At 32.5% G+C, this 16777-nt stretch overlaps 1 protein-coding gene across 1 annotated transcript; it reads right to left on the minus strand.

The window, feature by feature from the left end:
• Positions 1-4822: 4822 nt before the first annotated feature.
• LOC131027151 (transcription factor MYB8) lies at positions 4823-6662 on the minus strand. The gene is made up of 3 exons (XM_057957138.2): positions 6451-6662; positions 6181-6310; positions 4823-5739 (listed from the first exon to the last, which is right to left on the minus strand). Exons 1-3 carry the CDS (start codon positions 6584-6586, stop codon positions 5028-5030), a joined length of 978 nt encoding a protein of 325 aa, XP_057813121.2. The 5' UTR covers positions 6587-6662; the 3' UTR covers positions 4823-5027.
• Between the last annotated feature and the right edge of the window lie 10115 nt (positions 6663-16777).

A 16777-nucleotide genomic window follows, 5' to 3' on the forward strand; every position in this document is an offset into this window, starting at 1 on the left:
TTGTGCAAGCTATTATAAAGTATTTTGGAGATAACTTATAAGTAATATCTCTATGCTTTGGAAAAGGGTTTGGCATCTTAAATGTTGGCATACGGTTAATTCTTTCACATGGCTTCAAAATCTAAATAAGTTTTTTATTGGGATTATATTTAGAAAAGAGGGGTTGGTTGTGTAAACAAGTATATTCTAATCCTTCAAAATGAATATTCTACTAAATATATTCTTTTAAATTGTTAATTTGCCAATTTTATTCAATATATATGGTGTGGTTTGTTGGTAATTTCTTGTAACAAGTTCGACTCTATCTAAGACTATTTTTTGAATCATCCACAACTTTATTTTAAACTAAAAGCCCTTAATCTTTTGCATGATATTGTTCTTTGTTTTCTTTAATAGAACATTTGGTAGAAGCAAAATCAAAGGAATTTTAATGGTATAACAAGAAATGTAATCTAGGTTTAAGGTGGAATAATAGTTGATCTATAATAAACCTACCATGTTTGGATTTAAGATTGTCAATGAATTTCTTGATAGGAATTCAAAGTTTTAATGAGAATTGGTGGTCCTACAAGTTCTTCCTTTTTCACCTCTTCTAATAACAACCCTATAAATTATTGACTTAATCAATTTGAATGACCCCTTCCAAGCCTAGTTAAATTTAATGTTGATGGTATTTAAAAAGATAATCCTAAAAGTTATAGCATGGGTGGTACTTCTCATTATCATAATAACAAAGATAAGTTCTAGTTTATAAGTAGTTTTGATGTTAGTTCTAACAATTTTGTGAAGACCATGACTATTCATCAAGCTCTTTTGCATGTAGAGAAAAGATATTTTATTAATATTATTTTAGAGTTTGATCACAACATCTTAGTTAATCATTTAAAAAGAATGCCCTCCTTTCACTCCAAGCAGTGACAATAGAATGAATGCAAGTAAGACATAAATATATTGTTTAATGGTTTGAATGGTGTTATAGGTGGAACCATACTAGAAGGGAAGGAAATCAACTTGTTAATTTTTTGGGTAAATAGACTTCTAAATGGAACAACATTAAGGTCCATATTGGAAATGACCAAGATTGTCTTATTTAGGATATATAGAGAATTTAGTGATCTTGTCAATGCTGACTATAATATCATTGCAGATTTGTGATTCATAATGCTATGTCTCTCCCTAGTGTGTAGATTCTTTTGGTGTTACACTCTTTCATTCCAACATAGTTAACTTTATTATTGTTATCTTATATTTTTTACCTTTTAATCCATTTTTTCTTGTCATAACGACAAACATTACTTTTGATAGTTTATCTTCATATGAACAAATGCTTATGTCCTTTTTATGGAGTTTCAAAATTTTCTTGTTTTATTGAATGTTTATTTTCAGTCCATCTAAACCTTTCTTAATTCACTAAAATCAATGTAGCATGAGTTTTTTTAAAGATAAAGAGAAACCTAATATATTTTGTTGGGCAACGTTTTTTATTTATTTTAAAAGCCGGTAAGAAATTATGAATGAATAAATTGCTAAGCCTACTACAAGAATTATTAGGTGGGGATAAAACAATGTAGAACACCTGCATATATTGCTAATAGCTTTGTGAGAGGGAATATTTTCATTGTTCCAATTACAATGGAAACAAATGGCCGGCGTAATAGTACCCTGACCGGGACATTTTGCCAACCATAGCAAGAGAGCATCGACAATTGTTTTATTCATAGTCAGATAAAAAAAAATGCAATTTGAAAACTTAAATATTTTTAAATCTTCACATCCCTATGTCACACTTTGAGTGGTCCAAGAGATCTCTCCCAAATCTGAAAACATTGCAATAATGATTTTTTAATCAATACCTTGAATGTATCACCACCACGTTATTTGCCTGTATTTGACTTTATAGACTGCAATAACTCAATAATGAATAGGCTTGTTGGAGAAATTGTAGGAAAATAACAAAGTCGTTAGAAAGACAAAAGTGAAATTGTTTGCTCAATTGTGGTACAATTAATGTAAGGTCCAAATAAATTTGTTGAAAAGAAAAAGAAAAAGGAGATTTGAGTCCAATCAATATAATTTTCAGATCAGATTTGCAAGTGTTGTAATTTATTTTTTAAGTTTTTTTTTTGAACAATGTGAATGTAGTATTGAATGTTGCTCTTAACTTACAGACTTTTTTAATTCAGAATTGCTTGGTGGCTTCTGTATTTGTCTTGACTTGCTTGTATTGAATAAACAAACCCATCAATTGGGTCCCAGGATACAATGAATGAAGTGGCTTGGATACAATGAATGCAGTGGCTAGTACTTGGGCTCCTCTTCTTATGTTTTGAATAAATAGTCCCGTCGATTGAGTCCCAGGATACAATGAATGGAGTGGCTAGTATTTGGCCTCCTCTTCTTGTGTTTTGAGAGTGGGGTGTTGCTTTCGTGGAATTGGGGTGTTTGACAATTATAGGTTATCATGGTTGAATCCCATTGTGACTAAATAAAATGGAGGATCACATATATTCTCATTAATTATTAACCAAGCAAAAATTGTAATCAATTTTTGGCTAAGCAATATACCCTAATTTCTCTTAAAAATCATATAAAGACTATTTAAATTTTTACTTGGCTTTCAATTTCCTTGAGCTTGTCTCTTGTAGGACTGTCCCCATTATCCCGTAGATTTCTTAGTTGTCTTCTAGCCTTTAATTTTCCCCATGCTTTGTCTTGATAATAGTATGGTCTTATTTACATTCTTTTGGAAGTGTCATATGCTACATATCTCAAGCCTTCATTTATCACTTGCATCATTAGTTTTATTGTTCTAATTTCTTATTGGATTGTGTCATGTTCATGTGGCATATAAACATTTTCTGACCTAATATTCTTATGTCATTCATTTTTTTCATTCACTCAATGACCATTTACATCTTTTAACATTTTGTGCCACCCTTGTTTTTCACTATTAAAACCAAATCGAGAGATTGTGGGTATTTGGTTTAGTTGTGCTTTTGTGTTTCCACTTTCCCCTTGGATTTTTCTTTTCTCGTTTAATTAAGTACAAAATATCTCAAATTAGTTAACTGTATAGGTTTTATGACATTTTCATCTTATAAAATGCTTGAATTGGTACTCATAGCTCAAATTTGACCAACTTATGGCCAGTAAACTATTTTATTGAATCCAAGAATCACTCTTAATGTTCATAGTAGTTCTCGGAATAGTCAAAACCGTTGATGTGTTCGAAATCATCTTTTGCACATTGAATTGGTTCTCGATGATGTAGAGATCACCAATTTGGGCGAATTTGTAGAGGCACATGCAAATTTCAATTGCCATCCTATAAAAGACATCATTGGGTGCACCCAATTTTATTTTAGCAAAGTTTTGAGAAACTTTTCTAAGAATGAAATGCTTGGAGATTTTAGTGGTTCCAAGAACTGCTATAATTATCCACATTGTTTTGATTCCTCCCTTGACCTATGAATGTTTCCAAGTAGCAAAGGTTATATAGCATATTGGAATCATGACGATGTTAACATTCATACACATTTTTTATTAGGGTAAAATAGATTTTGAAGGGACCTGAAACCGTTAACAAAAAAAGACAACCAAGACCAAGAGAAAGAACCAAAATACAACCAGCAGTTGGCTAGTAGCTAAACAAAAGACAAAAAGAGGGGAAAGGAAAAACATATAGGATGACATATGATAGGAGGCAAGTCATCGTATTGGAAACCATATTTTCATTATTGCAATATGTTGCAAACATAAGCATACATGTAAAAGAAATTAAAGAGAAAACATGCAACCAAGTAATATGCTCAAGTGAACAGGATATAAAGAAACACAATATGTCTGTCCCTAATCAAGTTGTGAACTGGATGAGACCAATGGTAATCATTCTCTTTATTGTACCCTCAAGAAATAACATATGAAGTGGTTGGATTCAGAAATGACATACATTGAAAAGGTTACTATTGGGTTAAGAAGAATATATATTGATCATGACGTAATGATTTATTCTAAATTAAAAGTTTTTAAATTTGATTGAGGATGAAAGCTATGATTTGCTTCTATTTAGATTTTAAGGTACATGTAAACTATAGATAATAGATTTGTATATGATGCTCTCCAACAAGCTTTCATTATGATAGTTGCCTAAGACACCAAATGAATAGTTTTCATCATTAAACATCTTTCACTTTATTTCTTTTTTAACCTATTTAATTAACTTAAATTTATATAAAAGAAATTTTGTTCCCTTACAACATCATTATATAAACTGTATATCATTTAAAAAAATATATTTTCAATTAAACTATTATTTAACAATAAAAATAAAACCACTATTTATAACATTGACAAAAATAAAATATATTAAGTTATTTAACTATTAAAAATTTGATATTTAAATAAAGCAATTAAAGATTGCACTATTCGGAGTCGACGTGTGCCGTTAGGTAATCACGTGGTTCAGCCCAACAAGCGATATCATTTACAGGACTTTCCTCGTACTGGCAAATACTAAATGAAATACTCTGCAAAAATTTTCTTTCTGCATTGGTCAATTTGGCTATAATGGTGGAAATGGAATATCACCCTCAATTAAAGTCATGGATTTTCACAGTTCATAATGATATAATAAAATTTTGAATTTGCTTGAATTCAATGCTTTAAATCATATTTCAGATTTTGGTTTGTGAAGTATAATCTGCAAGTTTAATGTGATGAGGGGTTGTGAAGTATGATATGCAATGTGTTAATGATGATGGGTTGACATTAATCATGAAAAAATCTCACTATCAATCTCAATTGAGAAAAGTATCACCTCAAATTTCAAACGAAGAAAGGCCTTCTCAATATTAGAGCAGAAATGCATGGAATCATATACATTTTCTATTGAATTGACATGGACAGACATGTATACACCTTGAAAAAGTTTATCAGAACAGATTGAATCTGATCATAACTCTAATTCATGGCTGCCCAACTTTGGGCTTCATATCTGACAGTCTAGTAACTCCACTACCCAATCAACATCATAACTGACAGTCAAGTAACTCCTTTACCCAATCATCCTGATCAATATCATTCAATATGTCCTCCATTACTTGCTCTCTGCAGCTTTTAAATGTTTCTAACTTTTCAGGACCACTCTGTAGACAATCTATTTGCTCTAAATCATTACTTGGCCTTGATTCTAACTCTTCTATTCTGAAATATTTTGAGAAGGCACTCAGAGAGGAGAATGGAGTACATGGAGGAGAAGGAATCTCGTTGAAATTTGATGAGGTATTGAGTGTATTAAATTCATTTTCTGCACGGTGCTGAGAATGTGGAAATTGGGTATCTGAAATTGTCTGAGCAATATTCTCATCCAAATTAATGTCCACCAACTCCAAGTCAGTGTCTGTCATTAACTCATCTGCCCATAACTCGCACCATGACTTGGAGTCCTTTGAATTTTTTGTACAACTACTCTGCAATTTGATGTTATGATCTGAAGTACTATTGTCCAGAGCTTTTTTGCAGAGTTTATCTATTCTTGATACAGTTGTTCTCACAGGAACAATTTTGAAAACATGATCATTTTCTTTACCATGAGATGGAGACTTGGCTTTTCTACTCAACTTTTGCTCTTTGGGAGCTCTGGATTCTCTGTGTTCGATCTTCCTGAACAAACGGGTATTCCAGTGATTCTTGATTTCGTTGTCTGTTCGACCAGGCAGTCGTCCAGCAATGAGAGACCATCTGCATAATACCACAATTTATCATCAAAAGATATCAGATTTGCACAATCTATAATAATGATTGTTATTGACTCTGAATTAGATTGTACAAGAGTTTTCCGTATCTATACATTTTGAATCATGTTTTGGATTCTTATAGTTCTCTATCTTTCTGATGATGGATCATAGAGTGTGATCTGAAATGTTGATACAAAGAACAAAAAACTTTTTTATAGCTCTCTTTTTCTTGATGATACCTCATTCCGACGGTCTTGCACAATCTAATCCAAAAATAACATAAAACCATCATACCAAAAACTCACACAATCTAAACCAAAAACAAGAAAATCTTATTTCTAATAAAAACAATAATGATCAACAAAAATAATTCCAACCATGAAAAGAAAATATCAGTTCTTTTCAGTACTAATATAAAGTCTATAAGCATTCTGCTTGTTAATACCTATTGCCAAGGAGTTTATGCATTCTGATGATGAGCTCCTCTTCGTCTGGCGAAATGTTTCCCCGCTTAATGTTTGGACGCAGATAGTTCAACCAACGCAATCTACAACTTTTCCCACATCTCTTCAGACCTGAAAAACAAACCATGAAGCCTCCAACTGTTTAATTCAGCTGTTCCCAAAGAACTACTAAGCTGATTCTAAAGAACTGCTAAGCTGGTTCTAATGAAATGTTAAGATTATGTCTTAGATGAAATGAAGTTATAATTCACCTGCTTTTTGTGGGAGAGATCTCCATCCACCATCGCCATGAATTGCTATGTATTCACTCAAGATCATATCTTCCTCAGCAGTCCAGGCCCCACGATTGAGGTCTGCATCTTTTGAACAGCAAGGAGCTCTACCCATTATATATAATTGATTGTATCCAAAGGAGAGAAATCCTTGCCTTGTTCGACAAATTCAATTGTCTTCAAACCTATTATATATACCCAACATTTGGAGCAATGGGTTGAATTCAAACAGTAGAAATGAGTTGGTGAGCATGTGATTTGAATTTTTTTCAGTCCATTTACGTACATATTTTACTGATCCCATTGGCGAATCTAAATTACATAATATAATATCAAATTGTCAGAATGATGGATTTCTTAAAAGTTTTTTTTGAAGTTTTGAGACTACAATTTTATTGTAACTTTTTATTTGTAATTTGAATGATTTTCATTAAAGATGATATAAGTTTTAATGAGACCACAAACTCTTAAAAATACTAAAAAAGATAATTTAGAAGTAAGTGAATTTAACAATAAGAAAATTTTGCTTTTTATTGGAACTCTTTGTTTGATGATTAGATTCTTACTGAAGAGGCTGGCATAGAAGTAAATAGTTTGAATAATGATTTAAGGTTCTGGTTATGGGATCGGTAGAATGCATCGGCTTCATAATATATTTATAATTTTAACATTTATAAATATATCGAAAAGCCGATACATGACGACACCATGACTTAAAGTCTTACAACACTTAACTAAACATTGTGTATTTGATAATGACAACAGCTACAAAATCAAAATCAAACTGAGCATTGTACACAAAGTTCCAAACACTAAAAACACATCAATGACAGACATATTTGAAATGGTTATTTCGGATGTCTTTTCTTCTCCAAAATTGTTGAGTGTCCGTACAATTATAATCTGATTAAACGTGAAAGAGCACGAGTTAAAAACCAACGGATACACTCTCAACTGCCATTCTTATTGGAAAAAGAATAATGCAACTACCGTTCTAGAATATGGACCCTCAGTTGAAACATCAAGGCTTTCAACAATCACTACAATTACCTCGGGCAAGTCCACCAGATGTAACATTAAAGAACGACAATAAAATTATAAAATCCTGTCAAACATCCTTTTCAGATTATGAAGGTGTTTTCACGGTTTACATGATGGCTTTGAAAAATGAGTGCTCTTTGTTTTTGTTTAAACTACAGCAATTCTAACCGCACAAACCTACTTATAAAATTCAATGAGAATTAATAGCAAAATCAAGAGAAAATTGTACACATCATGGTTACATATAACAAATTGGGTATCACATGTAATTAATAGTTAACAAGTTTATTTTGTATTTTTTATAGTCTCTATCTTATTTTTCCTAACGCATGTTTAGGGTAATGGTAAACACATTAACCGAAAATAACATACAAGAATGTTCGATGTATAATTATTTTAAATACTTTACAATTAAGCATACACTAAGGGCTGTGTCTATTCTTGCTCCAAAAAAGACCTTTCGTACAATGTGTTAGCGACAGGTTAGTCAATCGCAGCCGTTAATTGCAAAATCGACAGTGTAAAACACGTGACTAACTCGTGTGTTAGTCAATCCATACTATCATTTTGGAGCCAGAATAGACGCGTCCTACACTAAGCTGTCAAATGGATGCATCATTGTTCTTGGAAACCTCAAGCACTTCATCTTCTCTAACAATGAAATACAATGTTAGGAAACCTATATTTCATTTTCAAAATATTTGACAATATTTTGAAATATAATTTTATGGTCCCTTTGATACATCTAATAGTTGGTAAAATAGTTGGATGAGCTCTTTGTTTGCCTCATCAATAGTATCATTAATGAAGTGCATTTATTTATTACCATTGATTACATTATTTTAATATATAGGTCTTTAACCCTCTTTATACATTCCCAAGCATTATGTTCTTACTTGCCATAGTAGTAGCATTTGTGTGTATTTTTCCTTGCACCCACACTTGGTCTAGTATGGTTTTCCATTTCTAGAATTCAATGTAAGAGGATTATCGATTGATCTTTCTATTAGGATTAAGGTACCATCTACCTTGCAAATCCTATGACATGGTCCCCACATCATTGGAAAATGTCCTAAGGTACTTAGGGTGTACTGGGAAAATGTTTTGTAATATCTGTTTTCATTATTGGTTGTAATACATTTGTAAGGGGTGATGACTTCCATTAGGAGTGGTAAAGGTGATTTGTGAACACAATTATTTAATATTAATTTTTCCACATGTTGATTCCTAGAATGAGGTAATTAATGACTTAGGAAATGTATAAATGAGTGACCTTTGGGCTTCTCCAAGTGAACGTTGTATGTGTCTCTTAGTATTCCACCATTTATTACATTTAATGTAATGTTTATCTTGCAAAATTGAGCACCCAAGTTGAAGGGAAAGTATTGGAGCCAAATTTATAGGTAACTAATTTATTTTGTATTCTTTATAACCTATATTTTATTTTGTTAATAGTTGTTTAGATTAAGGATTACAGACACAAAATAACATAATATAATATGAGATGTGCAAATATTTTTTAATACATTCTCTACAATCAAGAAGGCACTAAGTTATCAAATGGACACACCATTATTCTTGGAAACCTCAAGCACATCATCTTCTGTGAGAATGAAACAGAGGCATGTCAACAAACCTATATTTCCTTTGACACTATTTTTAAATATACTTTGATGATCACTTTATAAATTTAATGGTTTATAAAATAGTTGGATGAGTTGTTTATTTTCCTTGTGAATAGTATCATTAGTGAAGTGCACTTCTTTATCACCATTCATGACATTCTTTTTATATAGGTCTATAACCCCTTTTCTACAATCCCAAGCATTATGTTCATATTTTCCATAGTATTAGCATTTGTGTGTCTTTTTCCTTGCACTTGCTTTTTATTGACTATGATTCTCCCTTTCTAAAATCTATTATAAGAGGATTATTTATTTAATTTTCTATTAGGATTGAGGTGGTATCCACCTTGGAAAGTTTCCTAAGGCACTTAGGGTATACTGTGAAAATGTTTTGTAATATTTATTCTCACTATTGTTTGTAATACATTCATAAGGGGTGATGGGTTTCACTAGGAGTAGTAAAGGTGGTTTTTGAACAAAATTATTTAATATTGCTTTCCCTACATGTGGATGCCTATAATGAGATAATTAATGACTTCGCAAGTGGAAAAATGGGTGACCTTTGGGCTTCTCCAAGTGGAGGCTTCAAAGAGGAAACAAGTATATTTTAGTATTCCATCATTTATTGCATTTAAGTAATGTTTATCTTGCATGATTGGATACCCACATTGGAGGGAAAGTATTGGAGCCAAAATTGGTGTCCTTTTGTATTCTATGGAAATAATCCAAGGGTTGTGGTCATTTGGAATGAAGAGTCTTCTTTGGAAACCTTTATTGGTGATTTTGGATCTCTTGCCATTCTATAAATTCAACTATTTAAATGTAGAATGTATGAAATGAGGAACAGTAAAAAATGTAGAGTTAATTTGTAGGGACAAGGATAGGCTGGAGACAAAAGGAGGTTGTTCAAAGGTACATAGGTACTAATATATTGGACCCAAAAAACATATTTGAAGTGAATATATTCTAATCATATTTATTGTTGATGATGCATACTTGGCCTCTCTTCTTGGTGGAGTTTTTTACCACATTAATTTTGTCATGTAAATACTATATTATGTGATTTTATTATGTTGCTAATTTGTGTGTCATTGCTACTATCTTACAATGATTATATTCTATATTTATCTCTATTATATGTTCACATAAGATAGGGTTATAAAGCAAGATATGTAGGTTAATTTTTGGCATCATTATGGAGAAGGATATAAGCATAGTTTTTCACATTAGGACAACTTAATTTTTAAATTTGCATATAAATTTCAGATTTTCATGTTCTAGCTATTCATGCCTTTTATCTCATCCTTTGATTGGTTTATTGGATAGAGATTGGTCTTCACAACCTCTGGTATTGAACTTGCATATTTTCCAACATTTGGTATCAGAGTTAATGGCTAACTAAGCTCTAGGTATTCCTCTATTTTTGGTTTACTAGCTTGACAAGCTTGTGGGAATTTGATAGAAGGAATTGAAGGTTGTTGGAAGGCTTATGGGGATGCAATAAATGTTCTATGAGTTAATTTTATTTTTCATATTTGTGAGATTGAAATCCATGGATATTACCATTTTGATCTATGTCGGGCAATAGAATCTCATCATTGTGGATCTACATGGATTTGGTTATATTTTTGTAACCCAGAGCTCTTGTTTGATAATATGTGTGCATCCTCTTGCTTGGTGTTTTTTCCCTTTACCTTGTCATTATGTGTAGTGAAAAGATGTTCATGTTGGATGGTTATTGACATCTTGGTTACATGCAGAAACATCGGCTATTTTGACTACACATTGAAGTTCTTATGTTGGGTTCATAGTTTTAGCCTATGGTTACATAAAAACATTGAATTATGAGCCACTAACCTCTTTGTGAGTTTTGGAGTTGATGTATTTTATATGTTTTATGCTTGTAGACAACTTGATTTTTCTAATGGCTTGCAATGTTCTCTTGTTTCTAGTTGTAGAGTTTATAGATATGTGTTTATTCCATTGATCAAATAACATGTTTAATGTGAATGCATGGATGTTTAAGTGGATTTCATATTTATAGAGATTGTTTTATAGGTTTTACATATTAACTAATTTTTTTACCAGTGGCTAAAAGTAAACACCCGTGTCACACATTTATAAAGTGAATGGCCAACACAACAAAAAATGTTTAACTTCATCTATATAAAAGTGGCATTTTTATTTTCAATTTCAAAATGATGTAAACTAATGAAATGTAGAAATATTCATGAAGTTTGTGTTTGTTATTTTTTCTAAAATCATAATATTTTTTAAATATATTTAAAAAATATTTTTTTATTACTAAAAAAAATAGAAAAATAGTTCTCATTGGCATCACAAAAAAATTGAAAACAAGATTATTTTTTTTCTAGACTTCTATTTTTTAAATAGATAACATCAATATCTAGTGAATGGAAAAGAAAAACTAAATTTTGATATAAATTTTTTTCATAATAACGTTTTAAAGTAAAACATAAGAGAATTTGACAATTTTAATTTGGTGTCAATTTGAGTCTAATATTGTTTCATTATCAAAATAATAATTGTACCCTTTTGGAGAAGATTCTATCCTCTAACACACCATATATTTTACAAAATATTTTAATATGGTTTAATATTATTATTTTAATTTCCAATCAGCCTCATTTTAAATTTTTATAACCTGCAATATTTAAAAATATATATATATATTAAAAGTATTCAAAACATTCCAAAAAATAATGAGGTGGCTACCAACTAAGCTTCGACATAGATAGTTCCTAGCAAAACAATTCTAGATGAAATTGTTCTTAGTGAAATTGTTTTAGGTGAAACCATAAAGGAAAATTCTACACTACCCCAAATTTTACAACAAGAAAATTTTGAATTTAGGTTTTAGTTGAAACCCTTTCATCCAAAATTTTGTGGGCCATATATAGGTGACATCTTTTCAATCAAAATTGTTTTGGTCAGAACAATTCTGATTAAAAATATTTTGATAGAAACATTTTAGTTGACTTAAAATGTGACACAAGTTTGTACTTTTACCATTGTATATAGATTGGTGATAATACTAAATTCAAGTTGTTCTAGATATAGGTTTGCATGGCAACTTAGAGGGTTCTTATTTATATTTTGTTACCCTTGTGTGAGCTTGAATTTCATCCTCAGAATGTTACCTGCAATAAGTTAGTTTCACAAAATACAAATGGAAATGTATACAGGAAATCCAAATTCAACCAATGAAACTACATGAAATAAATATTAAAATAAAACATTATTTTACCTTCATGGCTTATGTCTCATTGTGTCCTAACTCCACTATTCCTGGTTGCAGATGGTGTGCTCTCAGACAATACATTGTTGGCTTCCAAGATGGCATATGAAGAATGGACTGATAACTTGTAGTTAACTGACACTATGATATGCAAATACTACATGATTATGCTAAAATGATTATACTATGATGCTATATGATAATTTCTATATTGTTATTTGCTTCAAAAACTCATAGATGCATAAGATTAGCTTGCAAAATGCACTTGCAGTCTCTTGAAGTCTAACTCTCTCTCAATTGAAGCTCTTGATTTTATAGACTTTGAGAGGATAAGATGATGTGGCTTAGATCAACGGTCCTAATCAGATCTATAGATTTGGATGGCAATGATAAAAAGTGAAGGTTGAGAGAAAGGGGGAAGGAGAAGACAAGTGTCACTCATCTCACCTTGACTGGGTTGCTGACTAAGAGAATCTAGGGATGGTTGGAGAAGATTTAGGCATGAGAGGACAAGTGGACTCAAGTCCTTCCTAAGATGTAGGGAGTGTTGGAGAGAATATAGGAAATGGTTATGAAATATGTGTACATACATAATTTTCATTAAGTTTGGAAGTTGAAGATAAATGATAAATTAATATTTAAGAAATATTAATTTCCTTAGCCACATGTTTGATGAGTTGGCAAAGGGAAGATGAAGTGGAGATGGAAGAATGAGTTGGATAAGGGATTAAATAATTTTGAGAATTATTTAATATTTGAGACTATAGGATAGGAGAATAACCATTAAATATTGGATATTAATTGTTTGGAGGAGATAATTAAATATTAGATATTTAATTAATTAGAAGAATAGGATAAATGAGTTAATTAATAAAATATTAATTAATAGAAAGACATGAAAATGAATTAAATAAATTAATCTTTTCAAATTAACTATTTAATAGAAGAATAATTATTAAATAAATATAAAATATTTATTTGATTGTTCATAGCCAATTTTTATGTGTATATATTTTGCCCCTCTTAGAAATGATGTCGAGACAACATTGTTTCAAAGATTAAATCAAGTCTCGATAATGCCTAATAGAGATTGAAAATCTTGATTGTGTGCCCTCTCGGGAGATTGATCGTGAAATTGTCAAAAATTCTGGTTTGAATGATTAATCTCATGATAATTGATAAAAATTTAGTCAATTAAATTCATTTGGAAAAAAAAACAAATCAAATTGCCCCATTGAAATTAATTACTCTTCAAAATAGTAAATATAAAATTAACCAAGGCTAATTTTAACTTCAATGTTATCCTTGATGGCTTTTGGAGAAAATATTCTTGTTGAGGTGGTGAAATGGTGATTCTGGTGGAGTGTCATTGATTTGAGCGTGTTCGGCATTATCAACAACCTATCAAGTATGGGTATCCGGTATGTATCTTATCCTGGGCCTTGTTTTCAAGTTTTAATTCAAAGTTTCATGTTTTTTAAGTGCTTTTTTGGATTGTTAAATTTTTTTCAATTTTTTCGGCATTATTTTAGCACTTTTGCAGTTTTCTTTAGCACATATGCAACTAGGTTTAGTGCAAATGCCTAGATTAGCGCATATGCTCTGTATGTTAGAGCTTATGGTCAAGATGTTAGCGCATATGCATAGGGTAGCGCAAATGTGTTGTTTGTTAGCGCATATGCCCAGAAAGGTAGTGCTTTTGCATGGATTAGCATTTATGCCTATAGTTTTAGCGCTTGTGCTAAAGAGGATAGTGCATATGCACTAAGTTAGCACATTTGCATTTAGTTTTAGCGCATTTGTTGTAGTTTAGCGCAAATGCTCAATAGGATAGCACTTTTGCTTAAATTTGATATTTTTGATAAGGGTAAAAGCTAAAAATCACTTTGATAAGTAGATTTAACATGTGTAATACATAGTGATGATGAAAATTGAGACTTGATTCAGTGAAAGCATGCCTGATAGATGAATAGATAGGTTGATTGATTGATTTGATTGTTTTGATTGATAGATTTGATTGATAGATTGGATCGATTAAGTAGCTCTAAGAAACTGATTTAGTTTCTGATGTAAGAGCTTAGCAGAGTTTTTGAGTAAACTCAGTGTTTGATAAAAAACCATGATTGATAGGTTTTAAAATATTTTGATAGCGTAAGTTGCTTCAATTTGGTTTGATAGATATATAGATGATGATTTAGTTTTGATTTGATAGATAGATTTGATGATTCAATTTGATTTGATAGATAGATATATTTTATGATTCAATTTGATTTGATAGATAGATTTGATGATTCAATTTGATTTCTCTTGACAAAATAGGAGAAATTTGATGTTCTCCAGTGTTGGGAGAAATTACCAGCGGTGCATCATTTAGTTCTAGAGCTTGCCTAGGTTGAGATTAGACACATAGTTGCCTGTGGTTTACGCTATTTTTTATATATGCCTGCGATTATGCATAACAGAGGTTTGTTGACAACATTGGCTGAGAGATGACACAATGAGCATAACACTTTCCACCTGCCGACAGGTGAGATTAGTGACTCTGGAGGATGTCTACAAGATTCTACATATCCCAGTGACTGGCAAGCTAGTGCTGTATGATTATCAGGATCGGGTTAGTACAAAGGCTTGCAGAGTTGTGTTTGCTGATGAGAGCATTGGTATATTTCTATGTAGGTATCCTTACTCAGCATAGGCTAGGTAAGATGGAGTATTGGTGTTAGGTGCTTGATTCATTGGACAACATCACTTGGAGACCATATCTTGATTGTGAGCCATGGATGGATGACACATAAACATTACCATGTATTATGTAGAGTAGATATCTCATTGGGCAGATACCTTTTATTGTTGAGTGACAGTTGATTGGTCGGATTTTGAGATAGTTTGGTATCATCCAACCTTTGCCTACTAGTGTGACGATATATGCTCGAAGGTATAGAGATAGGCGAGATTCGGGACCGTCGTTTTCATTTGAGATTGCTCATGCAGAGTTTGTTGCTACTCTGAGAGTGGATTATGATATGAGATTACATATTATTGATCCCGGGGTTGCTGCAAATTATGCCCAGTACATATTAGCACATCCTTTTCCTTGCATTACTGATCTAGCAGATCCTCCCCCCAGCTCAAGAGATGAGGATGATGATTCAAATGATCCAGTTTCTAGGAGACAAAGATGGAGACGAGAGCTTAGAGCTGCTCATGAGGCTGGGGGAGGTGGAGATGATGGTGGGATTGGAGGTGGTGATGGTAGGAGATCTAGATAGAGGGGAGGTCGATTAAGAGTCCGTGGAGGACCATTTGGACCAGCTGGCAGGATTGAGAGACCATGTCCTATGGGTGGGAGAGATCATGGTAGGACTGGTATGAGATCACCGAGAGGGTTTCCATTGACAGGAGGCAGGGTTAATGGACTAGATGGGGGTTGCGAGAGAGGCATTGATTTTGGATAGATTTAGCCAGATCCTCGAGTTATTGCAGCGCATGGTGGAGATGATGAGGATCCTGAGGATCATGTTCCCCTAATTAGAGGACGGGTGCAGAGAGTTACTCGGACCGAGATTCTAGCACCTGGATAGGTTGGTGGTGAGGGGATTGGGGTGCATGCACCACAGGAGGATTTGCTAGAGCAGGTTGCACCAGAGCATGACATGCCAGAGTAGGATGCACCAGAGCATGATGTACCTGAGCATGATACCATTGACAGTTTGAGAGCACAAATTGATCAGCTTCGAGCATAGGTGCAGACTCTTATGATTGAGCAGGATACTCAGGGCCTTCTTGATCACATTCAGCAGGTTGGATCAAGTACTCTCTCAGCAGACACTGTTAGAGCATTATTTCAGGCTAGGAAGGAGGCTTCATATTGGCGATGATGATATGAGGAGGCAGTTGCAGAGAGCCAGAGAGCAGGTAGTTATCATACCACCATGTTGATGGATACTAGTAGTGGTGGGGTCATGGGACCTCCTCAGAGGAGTGGTGATCATGGGAGAAAGGCATCTGGAGGATCTTCTTGCCCACAGCCAAAGAGATGGATAGAGTCAGGTTGTAGTGGTATAGGACAGCCTTGACTTGATTTGCATTGGATGAGGCATTTGTATTGTTTATCTGATATCATTGTATACTTGGACTTTTATTATTTTATGACGATCTATATGCAAACATGGACTCTATATGATGATGATCTTTATTATTATGCTTATATGTTACTCTATTTGATGATGATGCTTTATGCATTGATGATCTATATGCTTTGATTATATGGATGCAGTGATTATATGGATGATGATATGATCTTTTCTTTTTATTATGATGATAATTTATATGATGATGCAATGATAAATGCTTTTGTTGATTTTCGATGATCTTGGATGCA

This window comes from Cryptomeria japonica, chromosome 10 (genome assembly GCF_030272615.1).
Source record: "Cryptomeria japonica chromosome 10, Sugi_1.0, whole genome shotgun sequence".
Lineage (NCBI taxonomy): Eukaryota > Viridiplantae > Streptophyta > Pinopsida > Cupressales > Cupressaceae > Cryptomeria > Cryptomeria japonica.